Genomic DNA, 27,157 nt, shown 5'->3' with positions numbered 1-27,157 from the left:
CCCTACATTAAATGTTTTCACTTTTAAACAGTATACTGATGATACCATCCTTGTATTGTCACTGACTAATCAACAATGTCGTGACATCATTTTCCTGTGGCTCCATAGTGATTAATGCAACATAACTCCATTTGCAAATAAGTACAGACATCTTGGAAAATGCAATTAAAAATTAAAATCTGTAATTTAACAATTCTCTTTTTTAGCTGACAAGAAAATATATCATTAATCTTACTTGATACAAAATTTCACCTGCTCAACAGTCTGTGGTCTTTGTTGCCTTATTCTCCTATTTGTGATGTGCCATACATTTTCAATAGTAGATAGATCTGGACTGCAGGCAGGCCAGTCAAGCACATCCACTCTGTCTATGAAAGCATACTGTTGTTGCTTGTGCAGAAAGAGCCTTGCCATTGCCTCACTCTAATAACCATGGAATGCCTCACTCTTATAACCATGGAATGCCTCACTCTTATAACCATGGAATGGAGTCATTTTGATGGCAGCATATGTCACTGTACAATCTTAATATATGCCTCAATTTTAATTGTACCTTCAAATGTAATGTAATGGTACATTCAACATAATGTATGTAATGTCGTTGGTGGCATTGTATCCCATACGATGATAGATGTTGGCTTGTGCACCTGACACTGATCTTCTGTCATTGGCAAAGAGAACTCTTTGTTTTTCCTACAAAACAAGCTGAAATGTGGACTCATCTGACCACAGCACACATTACCACTGTTTTTAGACCACCTGAGATGAGCTTGGGCCCAGAGAACTTGACAGCATCTTTACATAGCATTGAGGTATGGCTTTCTTTTATGTAACAGAGATTTAAGCTGCTTTTCTTGATGCAGAGATGGACAGTTTTCTGAAGTTCTCTTGAGCCCATGTGGCTATATTTAACACAGTAGCATGATGGGTTCTCATGTAGTGCTCGAAGATTTCATACATTCATGTTTCCTGAAGATTTCTCCATATTCCCTGAATCTTTTGACAATTTTTTTTTTTTTCATCATGATATCCTCACCTAATATGAATTCACCTGCTTATTGTGAAATGTTTCAAAACAGTTGAAAACTGTTCAAAACTTAGATAATCTTTTCACTTTTATTTTACCCATCTCAACTTTCTAGGAATCAAAATTAATTTATTGCATTTTACAAAATGTCCCAATATTTTAATTTAATTTAGGTTTCTGCAGTTTTTGACGAGATGAACAGGGATGCTAATGGAGAGCTTACTGCAGATGCTACAGACCTCTTTGACCTGCAGAAGTGTCGATAGATCTCCCCATCTCTTTTTTCTTATCCTTTCACCTCACCATTGGATTTCTGGTTTCTGTGAAATACTTGCTACTTCCCTTTATGAAGCAGAGTCAAATAGGCAGGTTATAACGAGTTCCATAAAGAGGGACAGGATGAAAGGACAGATGGTGAAGAGAAGAATGTGTGTGTGTGTGTGTGGGGGGGGGGGGGGTGCAATCAGTGTCTTTTTGATCAGACGTGTTTGTGGTGACATGTGATTATAATCGGCTCTCAAGTGGCTCCCATGGTGACAATTCACCTACAGATATGACCCAGAATACGCCAATGAAAAAAAAAAGTAACTGCGTCCAAATATGAAGGATCGACACTAGCAGATGTGAAAACATGAGGAGAATACAAAGAGAAGTAGAAAATCACCAGGTTATTAGCACACAACATTGTTCAATCATTACCAGCAGAGTGTCAGAGCTCCGGACGTGCTCAGACTCAACTCACTGCTTTAGTGACATCTAGAGAACGCTTTATGTTATGAACTAATTAAACTATTTAACTGAGTGTTGGAAAGTATAATAAACAAGACAAGTTCAAATAAAACTTGTTATTATGACGATCTGCTTCACTGTTTATAGATTTTATATCTCTGAGTTTCAGACAATAAAGCAGATGGCAGATTTTCTGTTCGGAATACATTAAAGAAGCACACACACAAACAAGCCGTTTCATGCACTACAGTGAGCATTCTGCTAGCCTCTTAAGCAAAAGGAAAATTTTGAGAAAACAACTTGGTTCATCCCCTCCTTCAGATCATCCCACACTGGTCCATAGAGGGAAGAAAGAAAATAATATGATCGAATGTTTTTAAGAATTAAAACATTTAACATGATTCATAGCCTCAAAAACAGAGCTCAGTGAGTCAGTGAATGAGTGAGTGAGTGAGTCAGTAAAGAGAATGTTAGTGAGGAGATGTCACAGCTGTCACAGCTTTCCTTAACTAGAGGAAAAGGAGGGGCTATCAGACTTGTGCAGGTCATTTGGGACTTACTATAAGTGAATGTGTGACCAATTAAGTCAATGAGTCAGTGAATCAATGAGCAAGTCAGTGAACAAGTGCATGAATCTGAATGAGTGAGTGAGTGAAACGGTCAATAACGTACTTCACAGCTCTTTAGCAATCTTGAGGCATGAGAACGGTTGTCATGGCAACACAGACAATGACAAATAAACCAGAATGAAAAAATGCTCATTAAATTTTGCTATCTGCTCATTGATCTGGCTCATCATTTTTCTCCATTCTATATTTGTAACCTTTCATCCACTCTATCACCTTAATTGAGGAAAAATACTCTCTCTCCCCTTATCTCTCTGAACTGTAAATATAATGGACATACTGCACCTAAAGACAGTGCTTTGCTTTACAACTTTATTTTCTACATCTTCATGTTTACAACCAGCATCTAAACATTGTGATCCAATCCGGGTTATGCTCAATCATGAGGTTGAGCATTTCATTTCATTGTCTTCAGACAAATGCCTTATGTTTTGCTCACATTGGATCTATTTTCCGGGATAATCTTCTTGACTGATATCTTGATCTTTTATGAGCACATTAGCACTTTTCTTTTTAATGCAAATACGTAGACAACATTTTGTTACAACTGTGTAAATATGACCTTACTCTGAATGATACATTTTATGAGTTTCAAAGTCCATCCTTTGTCCTCCCCTCCCTCTTCCTTTCCCTTGTAATAAATAAATAAATAAACTTTAGGCTGAAGTTCTGCTGAATCCACCAAACTGGCCCATAGACAAGACAATAAAAACCATGGCAAACGTCCCATAATACTTAGTAAGAGCCCAAAGCTTCAGTGAATATAATCCAAGGCGTCCATGCTAAACTGAAAAACAAACAAACAAACAAAATTCACAACACCACACCTTCCACACACACACACTCCAGACAAACCAATGACATTCCTCAAAAATTCGCCTGCTGGCAGTCTTGTGGAATTAAGATTGATGTCCTCAGTCAGAATATAAAATAAGAGCCAGCAGATAAGTGCAGTCCTAAAGCTTGTTAACACCAGCAGGACATTCTGCAGAAGACCATTTCTGCAGGCCTCTCTTAGTCTCTCTGTGAAATGCATTAAATATGAGCTCCTGCATGAACAGCTCAATTAGATTGGCTTGAAAAAAAAGAGAAAGATGTGTAAAAGTTTGCGTATACATGTTTCTGAGAACTTACACAACTATTTTGAATGCAGCTCACATCAGGTGGCACAAACAAGAGCTTAAGAGCTTAGAAAACAGAAATGTATTTGTTGCAGGGGTGTTCTGATTGATCGGCTACCAATCACTATCGGCTGATAATCGCTTTGGGATGATTGGTCAGCGTTGTCTATAATGACGGTCTCTATAAAAACGATCTCAACTGATGACATGTCTGCCATCAGAGGTTTGGCATGACATGCAGCGACCGTCTCCGTCTCTGTTCAGCGTGGGTGAAATAAATATAATGCTGAAGGTGAGTTAAATACATATTTCTTCATTAAATTAATTTGAAAACTTCTTTGAGACATAATTTCGCAAACAGCGAATCACTGCGCGTGCTTTCGTTCTCTCTCAAAATGCGCATATGGCTTCAAATCACATTTCGCTTACACTAAGTGAGCTGCACGCTGTGCAGTTAACACAGGAATTGTCACATGCACAATTGAGGCAGTGTCGCGATGCAATGCATGGTGCAGCACAAGTGTTTTTGCTAGCTTCAGCCTAATGCAGTTCTCATTTTCCCAACCTGTGACGCATTGTTTAAATATCAAATGCATTTGCACCCATTTGTGTGCTTAAGGGCGTGCTGGTCTAAGAAACAAGAGGTGTGTTCAGGCACATTGTTGGTGTGTTGCTATTTTGAAAAAAACTGAAAAGAGGCTGTGCCATTGACTAACTCAAACCTGGTCTAAAGTCTAAAGTCAGTAGCGGAGTAGGTTTTTTTGGTTATTTGAAGAGTGCATTAGTATAGGTGGTTACCACGGCTTGCTTACACTCTACTTATTAATCACATAGGGACACACAGCAGTGCACAAACATGCCAAATATAAAAAATTAAAGGCTCTCTATCCAAAAGAACATTATTGTGTAGGTTTAATAAATATAAAAACGCCTAGATGTCATAATGTATATGCATTGCATGTATCAGATTTAGGCTACCTTTTTCAGATCGTTTAAGCTCAGAGTTTATTTTTTCTGCGCTGCAATCACTGAATTAAAGTAACAGCACATTGTTTGGATTGACACAAAAATTTGCAAGCCCCGAAGGCACCTGTGCCGTGTGCTTTAGACCATGCGCTTAGATCATTAAAATAGGGCCCTCTGTTTGAGAGTGCGAATGCGGTGCATATTTTTCCGCGCTCATGTTAACGGATTTAAGGATACACACTACTCACAATTATGTTTCGTCAGTGCATTTAGGAGCGGTGCGTCTGCAGCAGTGCAGAGAAAGTTTCAGCACCGAGTCTAATTTTGCTTCACTGCAATCACTGAATTAAAGTAACAGCGCATTGTTCGGAGTAACTGCAAAAGTAAAAAGCATTGAATAATATGTTTCATATTTTTATTGCATTTAAACACGTCTATGAAAGACTGCATTACTGTACTGTGTAAAAAAGAATCACAATGCTGAAAAAAGCATTTTAAGTAACAATGTTTGGATTTGGAATCAAAATAATGGATAAATATTGTGTTTGTAGTAAACCACAGATCAACTGCAGACTTCTGTGTGAAAGCACAGTCAGTAATGCTTCTGCACTGCTTATGTACTGTATATGGAATGCACATGTATGCAAACGGAGTGTGTGTGAACCCGGTGTAAAAGGCCACCTCACATACAGCTCATGAAATCAGACTTGTGCTTGTATGCAAGCTATTGTGCAACAATTGCACAATTGTTAAAAACAAAAATACAGTGCATGATCAAACATTTAGGTGAGATAAATATATATATTTTAGAAAAATGTCAAAAAAAAAAAAAAAAAAAAAGCATCACAGGAGAGGGGATTCATTTAAAAAAATGAAATTCGTGCCTTGAATAAATGTCTAAAAATCGTGATTGGATCATCACTTTAAATCTCTACATGAAAAAAAAAGAATGCTTTAAAAAGATACTGCTGGGGATTGGGTAAATAAAATGTAAATTATCTTTTTTTTCTTTATCGCATTTCTGGCCCTCAAGTTTGTTTCCAATCATTCAGATTTTAACAGAATAAATACAACAAATCAGATTTCAGTCAAATCAAATTAAATTTTATACAACTACAACTCAAAATGTTTAGTTAGAAATTGTCAAACAACAGTCAGTATCAACACTGATTTGAGTCTCATAAGCTTTATAGTGCAGTAAAACGCATTAACAGTTATTGGTTCAGGTAATAACTTGCCATTCAATGAAAGAGTGAATTATATGAGACTGATTTATAAGGGATTTTCATTCACAAAAAAATAAAAATAAAACCTTATACCTATCATCTGGTTGGAAATTAGACTACACTTGTAGTGCTTTGTGTTTTTGATGGGCTAAAAATAACAGGCTCATAAAAAGCAGTAAATCATTTATTGCACTACACTGAATAGTAGTGCACTGAACACTTTTAGGTTATTTCAGGGCTCAGTTGATTTTGGTGCTCATTTATAATAAATAAATAAATAAAATAAAATAAAAAAAATTGTAAAAGCAATTGTGCAGGCATATGTAGCATACAAGTACAAGTGTGCAATAAGTCTGTCCTCATGTGGGTTTATATTTACAGTAAGTATGGTTAAGTCAATAAAGCACATCGTTTAACAGAAATCGATTACCAGGGAAGAGAAATGCAAAAGTCTCCGTTAACAGCCAATCCAACATGTGTTTGTCTAAGTGTGGGTCAAGAGCTCACTCTAAACCCCAAGGACAAGGCCCCAACAAAAGACTGGCATTTATAGTACCAGCAGCCCGTCTGTTTTAGAGAGATTTGGCAGTCATTTGCGCAACACCCACTTTGCAGCTCTCCACACTGCCTTAGGGAAGAGCAGGCATAGAATGAGAGAGACTGCAATATGCTGAAGAATGGTAGGGAGTAGGGAGGAGAGAGGTGAGATGTAAGGAAAGAATGATAGAATCGGGTTATCTCGGGCTTCTGTGTTATTTGATGAGCTTGTTTTATCTGTAATCCTTTCTTGAAGATTTATTCATGAATTTCGCTTGCTATAGTCAATCAGCGCTAGAGTTAATGGCTTTTAGCTACAAAATTCATTGTCATCCAATAACTATTTGCATTTCACATCAGCGAGGGGGAGTGAGAAAGTGATATCGAGAGAGAAAGAAAGGGAGGACATGTTTCTGATCACATTTACAGAATGTGCAATCACCCTGACACTAGATCAGACACATACGCAACAGATAAGCAGGGCTTTAAAGTGAGGGTTTCACTCCAAGTCTATGCAAATAGCTGAAAAGCAATTACAAATCTACATCTACAAGTCTAAATTACACACTATGCAACATGTGCATGCAGAGTGTTAACTGCATCTGTCAACAACGCTTTAGTGCTCTCTGTTGCTTTTAAAACATGCTTATTTCTGTTTGAATCACAGCCGTTGCATATAAACCCCTGAAAGACATGGACCAAGAGATATTAGCCAGCAAGTGCAGACACTGAGCGAGTCAGACTGCTGACGATAGCAAGCTGCCAGCTATTCTGTTGTTTATCCCTCAGTTTCCGCTGTTTATGAAAGGTTAAGTGCACTTAGCATTTTATTTAGCGAGGGGCATTTGGATGGATGCAGGAAGGGACGAATGTGCATGAACGGAAGCAGTAAAGGAAGAAAAGGGAAGCGACAATAGGCCTTTTCTTCCCAACACAAAGAGATTCTGATACCACACGCTCAGAATTCAATCTTTTTGAGCACAGACCACAAGACTGTCGAATCAGATTTTATTGAAAATACAATAAAACTGTGTGAGGGCGAGTATATATGACTTACGGTGCCCTTTAAAGTGCTTACATTGCCAGCCGGCTGTAGCCATTTAGATTTCAGCCATGTCAACAACAGCAGCCAGAAGTAATAAATCAATTCAACAGCTCTGGCCATCAACAGCAGAGCACAATTCCACATGGTATACTGTGGAAGCCTCAGGCTTGTGTGTGTGTGATGCGTTCATGTCAAAAAATGTGTGTTTATATTGCAACAGAAGAAACGTCCTTCACAGTACAGTACTGACTGTCTCCGCACTGCTCTTTCCACCCCTACCAGCGTTTACTTCTTTATTCATATGTGTCTTTCATCCTGTCCAGAAGATCCATTTCTCTTTACTGTGTCCTCACTCTCTTTATCAGACTAGCCCCATTTAATTTAGTTAGAGGGTATAAAAAGAACAGTTTCAAGATTTATGTCCACATGTTCCTTTTAAATTGCTGTTGCTGCAATTTGTTAAGGTTCTGTAACAAAATAAACTGTCCCCTCAGAACTGAGGTGGTCCGCTTGAGAATTAACTATCCACTGTTGCCTACTCACAAGCTCACAAGACAAATGTATACAGCATTTTAAATGAAAGCATTTCAGAACCATGGACAGCAATGACATTAAGGCACAGAATTACAGAAAGAGTTACACTTGGAACGATAAAACCCTAATCAATCACAAAAAGCAACACAGGCTCACTGAAAATATGTGCTGCTACCTGCATTTCTGCAAAACTGAAAAAAAAAAACATACCTATATGCACAATTCACTGCAGTTTCAATTTGAAATAAACACCGGAGGCAATAGAATGATGAAAACTTATTATACTCTATTTTTAAACAAAGTACGATTTACAGTTCTGTGTTTTGATTAATAAAGGCTTGCTTGCGGAATATCATATGACATCAAAACAATTTTAACATCCTGCACGATTTGAAAACTGATACTTTTGAATGTTTTCGTCACATGTCCAGCTTCATATGCATGAGTTTTCTAATTTGGTAGGTTTGCTTGGTAGCTTACGCAATATGGCATTGCACTTGAGTGATGAAGAGCTCCTGTATGAACCCCGTGAAACTACGATAGAGCATTAATCTTTAGCGACACTCCCCGAATATTTGAATTCTGAAAAGCCATAATACGTACAATACTTCAAGCAGCGTAATAAAAACGCTGCAATGCATGCCTGTAATAAAAACGTGCACCAGTCATGTATTAAACGTGTGTTTTAGAACCGCTTTCTGAACATCTCATTTTAAAACTGCCACGATACATGCTGTGAGGTACATAATTACGCTTTTGCAGAATAATAATGAGCAAGGGTTAACAAAAAGAGTCTTGCAACGATGTCAGGAAGACCAGAGTAAAAACCTTGATTGTGATTATTCTCAATTTTTAACAGAACAAAAACATTTTACATGTGTTTTTTTTTTCTTCTTCTTCTCTAAAGAACACTAATACCTAGGCCATGCATTGCAGTTGCGATTTAATTGGGTTGGCCTGATATAATTAGAAGATATTTTTATTGTAATATTTATTTTATAATATAAATATGATAAAATATGTAAATAAACTTGCTTGTATATATAATATACATTATAAATAAAAGATAATAAATATATTAATAAAAAAGAACATATGATTAAATAATCATATTAATAATGTTATGGAAGATTTCGATTTCAAATAATTGCTGTTCTTCTGAAACTTTCTTTGATAAAAAGAAATGATTTCTTATTTATTTTTTGAGCACCAAATCAGTGTATTAGAATGATCTTTTCTTTTGCCATGGGTGGCAGAAAAGGTGTCAGACTTTTATTCTTGGTTATGTCAAAAATGGCATATCTTTAGCCTGCAAGTCCCCCAGGACACCAACCAACTTGTCAAGACACTAGAGGTTCCGAGGCTTCTCAGGTGAGGGCTAATAATTACACAGGGAGGGAGATACAGCAGGACTTCAGCACCTTGTGCTATTCCTGTAGGGTCAGATCAGCCCGCCTGGACTCCATCAGCTGTTACTGACAGTAATAAATTAGAAAAAGGATGTAAAATAAAGCTCTTTCCCCAGACAAAAAAAAACAAAACACTCATGCTCAAACAGCACTTTCAGCATTTGAGTCTGACCAAGAAGGCAAGTATAATTTCTTATCAAATTAGTATGACATTATAATAAATGGCCTATATTTTATGTCATTTAGGCCAGAAGAATAAAAAAAGCTGCTGTTTGGGCTTCAATCCAAAACAGAGACTGTAATGGAGCTAGAGAGCTTTACCACAAAGAGCTCAGAAGATCAATTCTACTGGCAAGGCAAGTGCATTAGTTGTGGGATTTTTTTGCTTTTGTGAGTAAAAAAAACCTACATAGACTGCCAGCAACAGAACTTTTGAAAGAACTGGGCTGCTACCTAACTCCACGTTAATAAGTTCATACTTGTTTTAGTGGATTATTCCATCTAATAACAGGAATTCCTGAAATCAGTAATGTGGAACCAGCAAGTGTATACAAGTGTATACAACTGGAATAAAAACTGATTTTTAGAATACAATAAAGGTGAATTCACACTACACTTTTCGTTCCATTGATTTTTCTCAATATGCATATGAATGATTCAAGGAAACAGGAAACACAAGCTCATGCACAATCCAAAGTTTAAGTTTGGTAAATTTCACCATTGGAAATTTGCATTACATGAAGAGTGTGACCAAGAAGATACTTAAGGCAGAATGTGTACGTGAACCTAAAGTTTACTAATTTGTTTTTAATTAATCAAAACAATACATAATACAAACTTCACAGATTACTTTATATAATTTTACATGTGAGAATGCATTTCTAATATTGTCCTTAATTACTACTAATTGTTACAAAATAAAACCCTTGCCAAGCAGTCAATATATGTAGTAATCTTGTTCTTCAGCTACAATTAATGTAAAAATAAAGTGCTAGATTCAATTAGATTCAGGCATATTCTAAAGTTGTCATATACGCCCACATTATTTATGAACCAGCAACAGCCCATGCTCACAACCCCCTGCAAATGCTAGTATTGTATTGCCTTTTTGTCTAACATCTGCTTCCAGCATCTCTCCTGCAGTTCACATTGTCTCTTTTTTTCCATCCAGTGGTGCTACTATCAAGAGTATTCAAACCGCTTTTACATCAGCAATCATGTCCATAAAGCCATTAAACACCTGTGTAACCTCTGTAGGTGGCCAGCAGGCTATTAAACTAGCAAGAAATATACCACACAAAGTGTTGGTATACCTCCAAAGATGCTCTTATACTGTAATCAGTTTAGAGAAAAGTTGGCTCTGTAATTTGAAACAATCAGAGGCTAGCACAGGCCTATAACCTTGCACAGATAATGAATGAAAACAGTGAAATCTTTATTGTAGAAAGTTTTCAGTAGGCTCACAACTCATTTATTTAGCTTGTGTTGTTAACTGTTTAAAAATGAGATCTCACTTTCTTTGCTATGAAGAATACAAGTACAAAAAGTAATTAGAGGGTCATTTAAGGTGGAGAATTTTTCTGTATTCTATACATTTCAAAGAAACACAAACAAGCCTGAAATATGTTGGAATGAAATACCGCCACCTGTTGTAAATTTACCTATATTGCAGGCAGTTTATACATGAAAAAATAAAAAATAAAAATAGGGACTGCGGACATGCAACAGCTTGCCAGGTTTCATCAAGCCAAAAAATAGAACAGTAAACCCATCCTGTCTGCTGCACCTGCCCAATATTGATTTATCCTGTCTCTCCATCTTTATCTGTCATCTCTCTCTCTCTCTCTCTCTCTCTCTCTCTCGATTTGATGGTCTCTCTTTCCCTCTCTCTCTCTCTTCACCTTTTCTCTGCTGCTGCCAGCATCACTAATATCATTTCAAAAGATGATACATACAAATTTGACTCCTACAGGGGCAAGTGACTTATCAAAACTGACAGCATGTGGTTTATCAACAGATGGAAATTGGTAATGGTGCTCATGCACACACCTTGTAATCACTGGGTGGCGAGTCCATCTCTCTAAAGCCATAATCCAAAGGTCAGAGGAGATATCTAAAAGTGTGTGCATGTGTGTGTGTGTGTGTGTGTGTGTGTGTGTGTGTGCGCAAGCTTGCACTCAGTTTTGACAGAGCAGGCAGATCGACACAGATTAATCTCTACAAATAGAAACCCTTTCCCAGCATGCACCAGGATTGTTTTCCTTTACTCTTTATTCTTTTATTCCCTTCCTCAAAAGTGAAATGTCAGGCTTCTGATTTTCCACTGGAACGTTCTGACTTCAAAATACTCAAGTGCCCCACTGCATTAGCCCAAATATATTTACATCATGCTTAGCTCTGTCATTCTTCAGATTTTTATAAAGGCCATCTCAAATTTCAAGTGGCAATACAGTACATTGCTAATTATTCTGAGTATTCCATATATATACTGTATGGTAACACTTTAGCACACAGACTAATTCTCACCATTAACTAGATTCTTATTTGCAAGCCTATTATTAACATTAACTATTTATTAGTACTTATAAAGCGCATATTCTGCATGACCATATTCTACATCCCTAATCCTACCCAACACACACACACACACACACACACACAAACACACACTCATATGTGTTTACTCCTGAAAACTAAGCCACTGAAGATGCAGTAGATTACATTTGTTTCTGAAGGTAATGCACCCCGATTTACCTAAATGCGTCTATCTTCACCCAAATAATTTGTGGTCTAGCTTTACCTACAGAAAAAGTGGGTACAAGGTTTGATAATGAATCTTTGCAAAATGCCTTTCCTAATAATGTGCTAATAATCAAGTTTCTCAATGAAAGAAACTAAATCACAGGAACTGCACTTGCTAAAATTACAAATTACTTGCTTCTTGCATCAGACCAAGGCTGCATCTCATTGCTATTTTTATTTGATCTTAGTCCTGCAGTCGACACCATAGATCGTGACATATAGATCTATTACAAAACTTTACGGTTAATCAAGGGGCAGGCTTTTAGAAGCAAGATTTAATAGCAAAAAATAAATAAAAAACCCTGAGTATGAACTTTCTTCCAAAACTTGGGGGACACATACACAGGGTTATCTGGCAAACAAAAAAAGAAAATTATTTTACTTGAAACTAATTTGTAACGTATCTGCCATTGTCATTAGCCCTGGACAGGCTCATTCTATAGATTGTGGTGGGATATTTAACCCTTGTGCATTGTTCAAATTCACTAACCTTTCGTTATGTTCGGGATGAAAACATCCACTCAATTAAACTGATGTAAAAATGTGTCAGATTCATATTTTTTCTAAAAAAAAAAAAATTATTTGTATTTGAAGCTATATGGAGTATAACAGCATATTATATTGTGTGTATGTGTGTGTGTGTGTGTGTGTGAGAAAGAGAGAGAGAGAGAGAGAGAGAGAGAGTGTGAGAGGGACCTTTGCGCACTTACCTTGATCTATTTAAGAAAATCCAAAATGTACACCTCAGCTCTCAGAACTACATAGAGTAAACAAAAGTGTATTTATCCACCTGCTGCCTTTTGATGGTGGTGATAAGTATAGACTTAACAAAAGAAAAGTATGTGAATTTAAACACTTACATGCCATCGTGCAGGTCATTTAATTGTGAGAAGAGCAGCAAGCAACACGAGAAAGGGCTTGACTTGTACTGAAGTTTTAGAAATGATTCTGCAGCTTGACCCCTCCAGCGAGCTGCAGCTTATTTGAAGTTGGTATTGCATTTTGGTTCATAATACATTATGTTCATAAATTTGAAGCAAAGTTAATTTTTTTACAGGATTTTAAGGTTTTAAACTGGCTTTACCATCAATAAAAGATGAGCATTTCACACATAGACCATCAGAAGGCAGCAGGTGCATAAACACACTTCTTTTTTATTGTTTACTCCGTGTAGTTCTGAGAGCATGAGGTGCATATTTGGATTTTTTCAGATACATCAAAGTAAGTGCACAAAGGTGTCTCTCACACCCTCTCTCTCTCTCTCTCTCTCACACACACACAAACACACACTAAAATTTGCTGTTATACTCCATATACAAGCCACCAACAACCACCAACAACCAAGAATGCATGATTATATGGTGTCATGGCTTTGCAATCAAAAATTTTAGTTATAATGGAAGTCAATGGGGCAAAAACAGCCACCAACAACAAATGAGGGAGAAAAATGTAAATCTAATGCTGCACAAAAACTAACAATGCATCAAAGCCAATCTTGTTACTAATCTTTGACATGCCCAAGACTGTGATAAAAGGTAAAAAAATATCAAGTCCACAATCACTTTTTAAATTGAAAATATGTAATTTTGTGTTTTTTTTTTCCAAAAATCAAGTGACATCATTTATGAACTTGGTAATTAAAGAGTTAAAATCTTGGATTTTTTTGTACCATTTGGTAGCTTTGATCAGGACTGAGGTTGATTAATAGATTTATGCAAAAAAAATGTGAAAAAAATATTTATCTGATACATTTTTACAGCAGTTTAATTTAGTGGATGTTTTCATCCACGAACAAAACGAAAGGGTAGTGAATTTGCCCAGAGTGTACCATTGAGCTTTTGAAAAATTTCAATCATTTTCAAAGTTGTGACCAAAACAAGACTCAACTTTACCCCTAGTGGACGAAAATGTCCCCAACAACGCATAAGGGTTAAAACGGCAATACCAAGAAAGGTTACTTACTACAATATGGTGCAAACACATGTAACATTTAGGATGCTTTTGATATCATGATTTCCTGGTAAGTTTTGTCTTTGAGAGGGTACAAGATGACCTACAATCTAAAACATTACATTTCTGAAATTGTTTTGTTCAAACGAAGTAATGGTACATTAAATACTAAGAAATGAATATAAAATAGAAAATATACAAAGACAGTTTACTACAGAAAACTACAGTTCAGTTAAAATAACCAACAAAAAACATTATAATGGTTCATGAACTTACACAGGGTTTGTAAAATTCCAGGACTTTCAAGGACCTACATATTGATTTTCAAGGATTAAAATCAGATCTCACTTATTAGTCGATATTGTTATTATCTTTCAAATTCGAATAAATCAACTAATGAAACAAAATGGTACAAATAAAGTGCAGCACATGCAAAGAATGCAATGACTGTGGCAACTTAAATATTTGAAAGGATACTATGGAAAAGTTATCTATTTCCTTATTCAAACTGATTTTTTGTTTTTTCATGAATATATGATTGACCTGAAGAATGAAAGCTATGTCATACACTTGGACAATTATGAGCTTTATCGTGCCATATTTATATATAAAGTAATGATGAGGCAATAACAACTGGCCTCAAATAAAGTATCAAAACCAAGTACATGGTTTTATTGAACAATACACAATGTAATATGCCTATATTATAACAAATAAGTTCGTTCTTGCAATTATATTATTCTCATGAAAATTATGTGATTACTCTGAGCTGTTTACAAAGCTCCACTGCTTTATTTAATAGCTTTTCATTAGGGGTGCTCCGATCACGATCGGCCGATCGTTAATGCGCATTTCGTCAGTAAAGCCGGTTATTTAATCAGTGGTTAATTCCATCAGGTGCGTGATTTCACATAGAGTAGCTGTTACTACACAGAGCCGTTGTTAACTGAGAAGATGCGCCAATAAACGCTGAAAATGAAGTGGATTTGCGCATCTTCTCTATTAACAATGGCTGTGTAGTAACAGCTGCTCTATGTGAAATCATGCACCTGATGGAATTAACCGCTGATTAAATAACCGGCTTTACTAACGAGATGCGCATAACGATCGGCCGATCGTGATCGGAGCACCCCTACTTTTCATGTTGCTAGATGGAAATCTTTGACCATTGCACCTCAATTTTTCGATGTGTCGCACTCAAGAGCCAGGCTCCTTTTCCATTCATCAACTAATGTTTATAAGAGCAAAATCTTCTGATTGGCTATCAATGTTAATTTGGTTGAAAGTGAAAGCGGTGTTCCACTCGTATATTGGTAGGTAAACTCATGAACTCGAACCTGATATCAACAAGTGTTTTTAAAAGTTTGACGACTTTTTTCCCCTGCAGCCAAACACATGGTGGTCTTCTGGCATGATGCCAGAGAACTTTAAGCTCTGAAGATAGTTTAGATCCTACCAGTCCGATTTCTACCACTTTGTTTATTTAAACGGTGAGTTAGCTAGCTCTGTTATCACCAGTAAAATAGAATGAAACAAGGATCTGTCCTAGGTCTTCTGCTTTTTTCAATATACATGTTGCGCCTTTGTACTATTATTAGAAGTGTGAAGTAGTCCCGCGAATGTGAATGCACTCCCTCGAGAGCTGAAAATGCTTGCTACTTGCTTACCCACATCACGTGGGCCGTGTGAACTGCAGGTTTTAGAACAAAGCCTCTGGCAAGAAACATGCACTTCTAAACCATGTATGCTTCAAACAAAATGATGACGTGCTCTCTGAGCCTATTTATACTATAGTTGCACTGGTAGTGACGTTATGAACTGTTGCCGGCCAACATGTTTGTGTTTTTTTTTTATGTATGTTTCAGACACGGGTCATGACAAGGAATTCCTCATAGCGATCCCTAGAGAACGGTTTGAAGTTAGGGTTAGGGAAAGGGAAATAGCATTTATGATAACCTGTTACTGGTACATGATTAGGCATACATAAATCATGTAGCAGTTTTAGACCGGTGGAGCTGGTGGAGGCGGAGGGTTTCAAAAGAAACTCCCGCTTACAGCAAACACAGAACCAAACTAATAAATTGCTGAGCAAAGAAAAAAAAATCGTATTAACTGTAGAATAGAAGTCAATCAGCTTGTGCTATGCATTAATGCAGTATGAAGTGATTGTTAGCAGACTGCAAATTTGTTACTAATCATATATAGAGATAAAATGAGGTAAGGTAGCATGACAGATACAGAGGAAGAGGAAGAGAGAAATTATGTAGGCAGTGCAACACATATCTCCATAATGATACGCATCACTGGAAGTTTACTACTAATAACTCATTGAGTGCTTCAATTTCCATTTATCTGCTTCAGCTAAATACATCAATAAATAAAATAAACACATTCCTCTGTGACTAGATCTTTTGACAGAGCAGCACTGAAAACTAACATATGTTAATCATTCAGTACACACACAGTACTGGGTGCACATGCCTTGAGGGTGTGTGTGACCAGGCATAATGAAGTGTGAGAACTGAGACCGTACTTTAACCTTGAGTTGATTTACTCACACTGTCTAGAGGAAAGCTCAGGAAGGTCATGCTAAGTATATAGCTAAGAGAAATCTATGTGTGTAAGCTCTGGTCGCGGGTTATACACATGTCAATCATTCGTCTGTTTGTTTCAGTACTGTACCTGTTTGGCCAGGTTGACTGAGTCTGAGGTCAATCTGTCTCTGAGGTGAATGTCGAGCTGAGCAGCAGGAGCGATCTCTACCACTTTCTGATGTCTTCTCTGGATGGAGCAATCCCTCTCATACAGATGAATCACGTTTCCATATTTATCACCTGTGAGCGAAAGCAAGAAGAACAAATATTGAGAGAAATGACAGAGAGAGATGCAAAGAGAGAGGTTTAAGTTTGCCTGATTTAAATGGGTTACTTCCATATAATATACTTCCCTATCATATATGTCTCAATATATTAAATTAAATATTTTATTAAGACACTTTATAAACAAAATGAGATTAAAAAAAAATATTCTTTGTATTATCTCTTAAACATTTAATCCTGTTAAGAAAATGACAGAAAACCGGACTATAAACTCTAAGTAAATATGCTTGGTGATGTTGATACTTTACTACAAATTTAAGTTAATTATTTTGTATCTCAGATATTTATCTGCATAACTTTGGTACTAGATTAACAGTGGAGGACAAGACATAAAATCAGTTTATCTGAGAGTGAGAAAAAGGGAGAGCGAGAGAGAGAGAGCATGTGGTTGGTGTTCCCTGGACACACACAGAGCCATTCTCTGTTAACAAGCCCAATTCAATTCCAGCTGTATGTTATCGACTATGAGCTCTGTTCCAGACAAGCAAATCACATCTAATGAGCCAAAATACTCAGCTATAATGGCTCAAATACACCAGAGAGAAGCTAACAGATCATAGTAAGCATAGTAAACAAATATGTGCACACATTCTAGGGACTAGCAGACAAATTCTTATAATATCCCTCTCTGTTTCTTTTGTCAACACAAACATACACAAACACAAAATACATGGATTAATATACTCACCAAGAATTTGTACTTCAATGTGTCGTGGTTTCTCGATGAACTTCTCAACAAACAGAGCACCATTACCAAATGCCGCTAGAGCCTCTGAATATGCTCGGTGATAGTTCTCCTCTAATTCCTGTAAACAAGTCACAAAATTCACTTTTACAATATTTAAAAGACACAAATACTAATTGTACAGTATATACACTACAGTTTGTGGCCAGAAAAAACAAATATATGTTTTTGAAAAAAGTTTCTTATGCTGAATGAATTTAATAATAATAAAAAAAACACTGTAAAAACAAGAATGAACAGTAATGAAATGTTATAACAATTAACTGATAACATACAGTAACACCAGTAATATTATTAAATATTATAACAATTTATAACAACGGTTTCTTTTTTTTAATACATTTTAAAATGTAATTCATTCCTATGACGGAAAACCTAAATTTTCAAATTCCAAGATGCTGATTTTTTGCTTAAGAAACATTTCTTATGATTGTCAAATTTGAAAACCGTTTTGCTGCTTAATATAATATAATATGATATAATATAATATAATATAATTAAAATATGTTTTTAATTGAACTATTCTGAAGGGTGCTTTCGAGTGTGTCTTATAAACTGAAAGCTAATCTAGAAGAAGATAATAACATGGCAATGATTTCTATTCTTAGTGGAACAAAGGCAAAACATCCACTAATGTAATTTGGTAAGCTCTTAATTGTTTTCATGAAAGGCTAAGCTTGGTGTACTTTCATTTTTCTTCAGAAACCATGACACAATATTTAACACTCTTTACAAGACAGTGCTTGTCCACCTATCTCACAGAACCGGGAAGAAAGGAGGCAATAAACACTAAACACCTTTCACTAGTGACAATAAATACAGGAAATAAAAATAGCAAATGGAATATGTAGAGCAAGCAATGTCAATGTGATATAGTATTGCTCTTGAGTAGTAATTGTCGCATGTGTATGTCCAGATGTCAAGAGGACTGTGAGCATCTATCTTACCTTAACGCAATTTAAATGTTTTCTGATTCAATGGTTATTTATTTTTTAGGCATTCATTGGGCTGGAAGATACACAGACCTCATAGTTTCGGACCACCCTCATCCCACGGCCTCCTCCTCCATATGCAGCTTTAAAGATGATGGGAAAGCCGTATGTTTTGGCAAACTCCTCAGCCTCTTGAAGAGATGAGATGGGTCCGTCTGTTCCGGGAACAACTGGAACACCTTCACACACACACACAAACACTTTTTCAATAATTCACACAAGTTTTACAAGTACTGTAATGAATAAATATTTTAAAAAGACAATACTATAATCATTGTATTAAACTTGTCGGAGCTGATCACCTCAGTCTCTGTTTTTGTGTAAATTATACATTGTGAATACAAAATGATGTGAATTTTTTGTGCAAATCAGATCTTTGCATGCATGTAAACTGCAACCACATACATTTATCAAGTGATCTGATATGTTTCAGCTGTCTACACTATGGGCATTTCTAGACTTTCTTCAGTACTAGTGCACCACTCCCTAAAAAGTGTGCCCATTTTTAGACACACACACACACATATACATACATATATATATATATATATATATATATATATATATATATATATATATATATATATATATATATATATATATATATATATATATATAATAAATGTTTAAGATAAAACTGGATGTACGATAAATAGTTTTCACTTGCAGTACAGAGTCATTCACAAGCTGCACACATATTAAGCTGCTTTATTGCTGGCAAATGATAGAGGGAATTTGCAAGTTTCGTTTTCTATTGTTTCATGAATTAATTAAACTACCTTAACACCATGTATAAACTGGGCATGAGTGGCATAAAGCAACAAAGGACTGTTAACACAACCCATTAAAATCAGTGATATGGTCTACAGTAGATGCACTTGCCTGTGATTTAGGGTGGGAGCTACACCAGCCTGGCAAGGCAGGGGACCAACTAGACCAGATTAAACCAGGAAATATCTGCAAACCACCTTCAAGGTGACTTTTTTTTCTTTTTTTCTTTTTTTTGGTCAAACACTATTTTTGCTGAAATAATTATACTATTCAGAAATATACAAAGATCAAATCACGGTATAAAAGTTTGTTATACACACTGAAAAGTGTTTGGTGGCCACATTTAAGGACATGTAAAGGACATGAAGGGCAGTTGATTTTGTTCTTTAAATAAATGAAGAATTATGTGAATAATTAGTGAAATGCAGCAACAAACATTGTAAGAGGAAGCATCTTCCATATTTCGCCAAAAATAAATATGCCATATTTTCTAATCACCACACACAAAAATAATCAATTCTACAGAATTGCTGTGTGAATTAACAAGGCAGCCTGTTCTCCACTGAATAATCCATTAAATTCTTTAAAAGTTGTATTGATTTTTCAATAACAAGGGCATGTAAATTAACGAGATGTTTATTGGGGCATTCGGGTTAAACACTTGAGGACTACTAAGCATACTATAAACACCTAACAATGTTATATCATGCCGACAGACAGTCTTGACAAGTATTCATGTAAACACAGCTGGCTATGTCTAAAGTGAATGTGAAGTGAAAGAAACAGATGGAACAAAAAAGGAAATTTGTCAAAAGATCGGATCTGTGATTTACACCTTGCAGCATGAATGCCGTAACCATGTCAAAAAAGGCTCTTACCCTGAACAAATTTTCTCATTACATGCCCTGGTTTAATTTCATTTGATTTGCTGAGCGTCATATTTATTCAATTTTCAGTGTTAGTATCTGCTTGTTTGTGTTTGTGCATTCAAGACAGACTGTCAGTCAGTCAGTCAGATATATCTAGCTGCAGAGCCATACGTGACAACAGTTTCTGACTATCATTCTCAGTATGGAGGTTAGGGCTGAGCTAATAAAAACACCTAACCTCATTGCACCACTGACTCTAACCAACAGTGCAAGAGCCTATAAACTGCACCTTAACTTCCTACGGAGACTTCTGGTTAAAATTGCTGTCACAACTCTGTGGTTCTGCAGATGGATTAGTAGCAGGGATTTTTCAGTGACTCTTTCTGCCAGTTACACTGTTAAGCCAGTATGATGCTGATGGCATGATAAGACTGTGGTTAAGACTCTTATTGAGTCACTGATTTACATGTATTTACCAATTCTTTCAAAACACTGATTTATTCAAGAAATGAGTGTTTCTGAGTGAGTCATTGATTCATCCACTCAACAAATTTGCACATGCATACATGCAGTTCATTCTGCTGGGGTTTCATTTAGAACTATTTTGGTTGACAAGGAAAAAATAAAGTAACAAAGACAATAATTTCCCAGTAAGTTTTGCAAGTATTGAGTTTAAATAAGTAGAATAAAATCTAAATAATATGAACAAACATAAGTAATTAATATTAAATATTAATAGTTTTCTTATAGAACGATTTAACTTACTGGTTGTTTTATTCTATACTTTTTTTATTATAAAGCTTCAGATCCATCAACTGTGACACATAAGTTAATAATATAAATCTAGTTAATTTTTTTATTTATTTATTTAAAGTACCATGGTGCTAGGGTTGCCCTGGTACTGTTCACCCAACCCCCATGTAGAAAGGAATCCCTGGGATAAAGAGATTTTTTGTTACCTGCTTTTATGGCCAGGGCACGGGCTTCCACTTTATCCCCCATCTGGCGCACAACCTCTGGGGAAGGACCAATGAATCTTACCCCGGCATCAGCACAGGCTTGGGCAAAGTCGGCACGCTCTGATAAAAAGCCATAACCAGGGTGGATTGCATCCACATTATTGTCCTGAGAGAGAGAATAGCACAGGCAGAGAAATACAGAACGGGCGAGAGAAACAGAGAGAAATGAGAACAGAAAGAAAAAAAACATTAGTCAGGGATGTGTATGTGGCACAGCAGTCAGGCCTAATTATTCTGATGCTGGAAAATACTAATTTCATTCAAATCCCAATCAGAAAGAATTTGAAAGGTCCCTCTCTCTCTGTTGGCTGACTGTGTGCAACATGGTAATGGCATTGGAGAAAGACTAATTATTCTGAGGCCGTCTGCTGAGGTTAGAGACGATGATGTTGGCTGCTTGTTCAGTTTTAATACAGTTTGGTGTTGTGTGTGTTGTGCTTTGTGTTTATGCATTATTAGTGCATTGTTGTGATGGCTAAGCTGCTGGTTTGAGAGATGAGCTGCCTGTGGCATAATGAGAGAGTTCGCCAAAGGATCTGAATCTGGCTGGCATCTCTGACACTGTTCCATAAAAACAGGAATGGATCTATTTGAGCACCAGTAGTGAAGTATAGTGAAGTGCTGATGTGAATACTAAGCACCGGAAGAGATGCGTTTATTGCACAAATGCAGACATGCAGATTCAGAGAGTGACAGACGAGGTGAATCACAGTCTGACAGATAGATATATAAATGCCTAACCTTAGCCACTTTGATTATGTCAGGGATATGGAGATAGGCTGCAACCGGGGACAGGCCTCTGCCAATGAGGTAAGCCTCATCTGCCTTCTGTCTGTGCATCTGCCCCGTGTCCTGCTCTGAATATACAGCCACTGTGCGGATCCCAAGCTCTGTGCATGCACGAAACACCCGGATGGCTATTTCACCTGATGGGAGAAACACGAATACTGTGGTTAGTGTACAGTAGTGGTAATTCACCTCGAAATGAGCCCACATCTTGCAGTTCCTCAAAGGAAAAAAAACAATGACAAAAAGAAAGCACCATAAAAATATATGTTTTAAAAGGAGACCGTCATATTTGGAGGTACATGGCATTAAAATGTTTAAAAACACCTGCAACTTAAAGAGGCCATGTGTTAGCATGCAGATTTGAAACGACAATATAGTGAATAAGTAATAACACAAGGATCGGATGAGTAAATAAAAACACGAGGGTGGATAAATAATAACAAGTAAATCATTTTAGATCTTGCTGAAAATTAATTTAAAATGCAGCACTCCTGGGCCTTGTGTGTATTTAGATTTTCAGAGCACTAATCCAGGGATCAGGCTTTCACTATTTTGTTTGCAAAACATTTAATCTCGGGATTACAAGCCTTACCTCTGTTTGCAACCATGACCTTTTTGATCGGTCGATACTCCAGGCTTTGGGGAGACAAGTGGGCAGAACGACTAAACAGACCCACTCTGCTGATGAGCATCATGCCCATCTTCCCCCGGAACCCTCCCAAATGCACGAACATCCTAGAAAAATACAAACTGAAGAGTTAGAGATAAACAAATCGCCCTGGCTGTAGTTATGCATCATAAATTCGCTTTAAAACGATTTTGACGAATCGAGTCGAAACAGAATGATCTGTGGTACACACTTAAGAATGCATGGACAATTTGGCTCCTGATCTGTTTTCACCAAAATAATAGGTCAATTAAAGTTTAACGAGCCGCTGTGTATTTTAAAAACTTTTTTTAATTCCTACTAGTTTACGTCTATACTTTGCACATTGTTTTGAAGTTGCTGTAGTGAGGGACTGCTGCCATCTTGTGGTCGTCAATTAAACCGTTTTATCTTCCAAAGCTACTTGCCTCTCGTCTTTCTCTGTGGGTGTTGAATTATGTATGTGTGTGAGAGAGCATTAGCCTATTAGTGCGTGCGTGCGTGCGTGTGTTTGGCTAGGTATCTTTGAGCTGTTCCTAGTGTTTTAAATAAAATTATCAACATATCAGTTGTAATATATTCAGAACAATTATCAATGCAGAATCCGATGCTGCTTTATGAATTACAGAGGGCCATCAGAAGTTTGAATTTTTCTTGACGAGACCAATGTATGCATTTTTATACTTCTCTGATTGGTCTATAAAACTGCTCCATTGTGTTTGTTCAAATGTATTTAGTGTATGCGTGTTTCAGTGGGAAGCAAACTACAAATTACGCCCAGTAGCCTATGCTAACTCTTATTTCACTATTTTACTCTATTTCTGTCTATGTCTCACCTACACTGTCTGATGGCAGACATAATATTAGAACCCTGTTTTCCCCACCCACCTGTGTATTCAGTATGAACATGTTTACTTTTTGAACAGCATTGCATATTCACAAGTTAAACTAGAAAACTAAAGTGGTTAAACTAATTGTTGAGTTAGATTTTTCTATGATTGGCTCCAAGCATAATCATATATTGATGCTGTTATTTTACCATGTTAGGTTTATATATTCTGAAATAAACATGCATAAAATCCAAACTATATTTTATTTAAAATCTGGTATTTGCAAAAATGTCTGCCATAATCTTGTTATATAACTGCTATAATTCATGTTGCTATGTGGTTGCTAAGTAGCTGCTTACTGTCCCAAGTCAAAAAAGCCCTCTCCTGATATTCTTGTCCCTAACTTGCTAAATCTATGGGATTTTAACAATCATTTTGTTCTCTGCAGAAACTCTTAACAGATATAATTTATAGCAGATTCCAGAGCAAAGTTCAATAATCAGGGTCGGTGATTTGTTCAAGTCTGTAGCTCTAAGTATGAGTGAAATAAATATGTATATTAGACTAAGAAAGCATTTGTGGATCAGCAAATAGTGACAGGTGCAGTCCATAGGCAATAAAGACTGTAGGTCTATGTAAGTAAATAGAGCAATTCCTTGAGTGGCTTTTTCTTGGTTAAAGGTCCCAGGTCAGAGGCAGCAGTGGTTGAATGAAAGAGTCGGTGGGTTTGTAGCTCATAAACAGAGAAAAACTTTGAACTAGAGTTAGTGGGCGATTAGGTGTCCCTTCATCAAGATTCCTGTGTCAACATGAACTTTGATCGTGTGGGAAATCCAATGAACAAACTCTTTTTTAACATCAGTGAAGTGCAGTAAAATATGTGTATTAGCTGCTTTGTGTTAAGCTACCCTCCTTTGGAAAGTAAAAAACTTTTTTTTTTTCATAATAAACCATAATTTAGATGGCTGTGGCACACATATGAACCTGCCGATGGCTCCAAGAGGGAAAATTACAGAGAAAATATAATGATCAGCCTATTGGTGCCTTCCAAAATTGCTCAGTTAGCGTTAAATTACTCTGAACACTGCCCTAAAAGGCCAAGCTGGGTAAAATCAACATGCTCAGCCACCTCCGAATGCAATCTAAATAGAGCCATACATCAGCAGAGCTTTTTTGGGGCCTTTTGATGCTCGCTGCTGCTCTCTTTTCAGTCTATTCCCTCACCTCTCCTTCCACCTGACTAACACTTCCTGCGGTGTTTGTCCATTAGAGCTCTGGTTGATAGATTTTCTGTGTTTTTACATTCTGAGCAGTGCAAACGTTCTGCCATTAGGACAGATGAGACCTGCTCAGGCAATACAAACACAAATTCACAACTTTATGAATTTACAATCTGAGCTGAGTCAACCCCAGACATCAGTATGGACATGCTAAATAAGAGTATATATATATATATATATATATATATATATATATATATATATATATATATATATATATATATATATATATATATATATATATATATATATATATATATAATGTACTCTCTCTCTCTCTATATATATAATAATAATAATGTACTAATATATATATATATATATATATATATATATATATATATATATATATATATATATATATATATATATATATATATATACACACATACACACACACACACACACTCACACAAACATAAACACAACAATATGATTAAATATTATATAATACACCATATATCACTATATACCCCATTTATTGTCCCGTTACATTCACAAAGTTGTGTTGTCGTTGTTTTTTTCGCATGTTGGTTTATCAAACACACAATGTGGAGAACTTGTAGCCTTTAACCCCCCTCTGTAAACTCATTCAGACACTGTGACTGACTCTTTGTGGATGTGTAGTACGTGAGCTCTGTTATCTCTCTTTCAAGAACAACTTATTTCATCCTTTTTGATGAGCTTTACGTGGACTGAGTGTTCAGAGTTGGGGGTCTTCTTCTTTGTTTGTTTCTCTGTGGTGTTTTGTAATCATTTAAATATTAAACAACACCAGACTGAACTCTGTACAGACTTTAATCCTCTCTGGAGCTGAATGATGAATAAGTTAATGATAACAAAATGCAATTGATTTGCCAAGTTGCTCAAATACCATTCCATGTCAATAAGATATGCAATCAGATATGCTATCACTCAAGTGGCTTTTTGTTTTGATCATTCAGGTAGTTCGACTTTAATTCTATTGTTCTTGTGCAAATGTTTATAAATAAAGATGCATAAAAAATGTCTTCAAGCGATGCCATAAAATAACCTTTTTTGGTTCCACAAAGAACCACTCAGTCAAAGGTTCTTTAAAGAACCATCGTTTTTTACCTTTGTATAATCTGAAGAAACTTCTTTCGCCACCAAACCTTTTGTGAAACAGAAAGGTTCTACAGAAGATGGTAAAGGTTCTTTATGGAACCATTTAGACAGAAATCTTCTTCTATGGCATCACGAAGCACCTTTGTTTTTAAGAGTGCAGTCCATGTTTAAAAAAGATACAAGATTCAGGTCATGTATTCACAGTCCTCTACTCTTTCTTGAAACAATCATGCACATGCATACTTACACTCTCACTCACACACAGACTGTGAATGGTGTCTGTTAAGCTTATAATTAAATTTATGTTGTGGCCAATAATCAATATATTGATGATGCTAAAATTATATACAACTCTGTATAAAAAAAGAAATAATAAAGAATCTAAAGAATAAAGAATGACCAAATCCTCATGAATAAAAAATTCACTGAAATATTAACCTGACACAGAATACACTTACGTTTAGGAAATGTTCTTAAACACACACACACACACAACAACAACAACAACTCATTTCATAATACTGGCATATTAGTAGTTGCATCACCACATGCACATGATCTCTGAATACACATAAAAACAAAGTTAAAAGCACAAGGATTTTTCCTGTAACATGAAAGGTATCTAATACATTTGCTCTTATTTATCACCATATACACACCAGACCACAGACAGTTGTACTCACTTGTCCAGTCAAGTCCAGATTCAGTCCAAAAGGTGAGTAGGTGTCAGACGTAAACAAATGAACGGGCCAGAAAGTTCTGCCGCAGTCCTGTGATACAATGAGCAGATCCAGAGAACGGAGAGAGTTGGCAGTGTTGTGACATGCACCCAGGCATATACACTATCATGAACACAGTCAGTGCTGCTCTTCTGCACACTGCTGTGAGACTGGGAGGCCTGGATCCTGTTAATCTCTATCTGTCTCTCTCTCTCACTCTCACTTCTGACCTCTCTCTCTTTCTCTCTCACTCAGTAGATGCAGGTTTTTATCCTCTGATGATTACGTAATACTTACACACCCCCGTGCATATGGGCCAACCACAGGCAGTCTGTTTCCACTGGCAAAGAGCGGCAGGATTTAAAGACTGAAATGGGGAGGGAGGGATGGATCAGGAGGAGGGGAAAGAGAAAAATGGTAAACAGATTTTCACTGAATGTTGTGCATTATATGATGGAAAGAGAGTGAAGGAAATCAAACCAAGCACAAAAAAAAAAAAAGTTGTTCTTATAAGTAGGGGAACATAAAATCAGTTTCCACAGGCACTTTGGTTGTTGCAA

At 36.4% G+C, this 27,157-nt stretch overlaps 1 protein-coding gene across 1 annotated transcript in view; it reads right to left on the bottom strand.

Moving 5' to 3' along the window:
• pcxb (pyruvate carboxylase b) overlaps positions 1-26,926 on the bottom strand; it is a 178,791-nt gene extending 151,865 nt beyond the window's left edge. The window contains exons 1-7 of the mRNA XM_026268700.1: positions 26,562-26,926; positions 22,629-22,771; positions 21,989-22,173; positions 21,188-21,353; positions 18,622-18,767; positions 17,540-17,657; positions 16,655-16,806 (exon numbers count right to left, since the gene is read on the bottom strand). Coding sequence (XP_026124485.1) covers positions 16,655-16,806; positions 17,540-17,657; positions 18,622-18,767; positions 21,188-21,353; positions 21,989-22,173; positions 22,629-22,770 — 909 coding nt within the window. The 5' untranslated portion in view covers position 22,771; positions 26,562-26,926. The remainder of the gene's footprint in view (positions 1-16,654; positions 16,807-17,539; positions 17,658-18,621; positions 18,768-21,187; positions 21,354-21,988; positions 22,174-22,628; positions 22,772-26,561) is intronic.
• Between the last annotated feature and the right edge of the window lie 231 nt (positions 26,927-27,157).

The sequence above is a fragment of the Carassius auratus genome, chromosome 7 (genome assembly GCF_003368295.1).
Source record: "Carassius auratus strain Wakin chromosome 7, ASM336829v1, whole genome shotgun sequence".
In the NCBI taxonomy this organism is placed as follows: Eukaryota; Metazoa; Chordata; class Actinopteri; order Cypriniformes; family Cyprinidae; genus Carassius; species Carassius auratus.
This window is presented reverse-complemented; position numbering and strand designations above follow the sequence as displayed.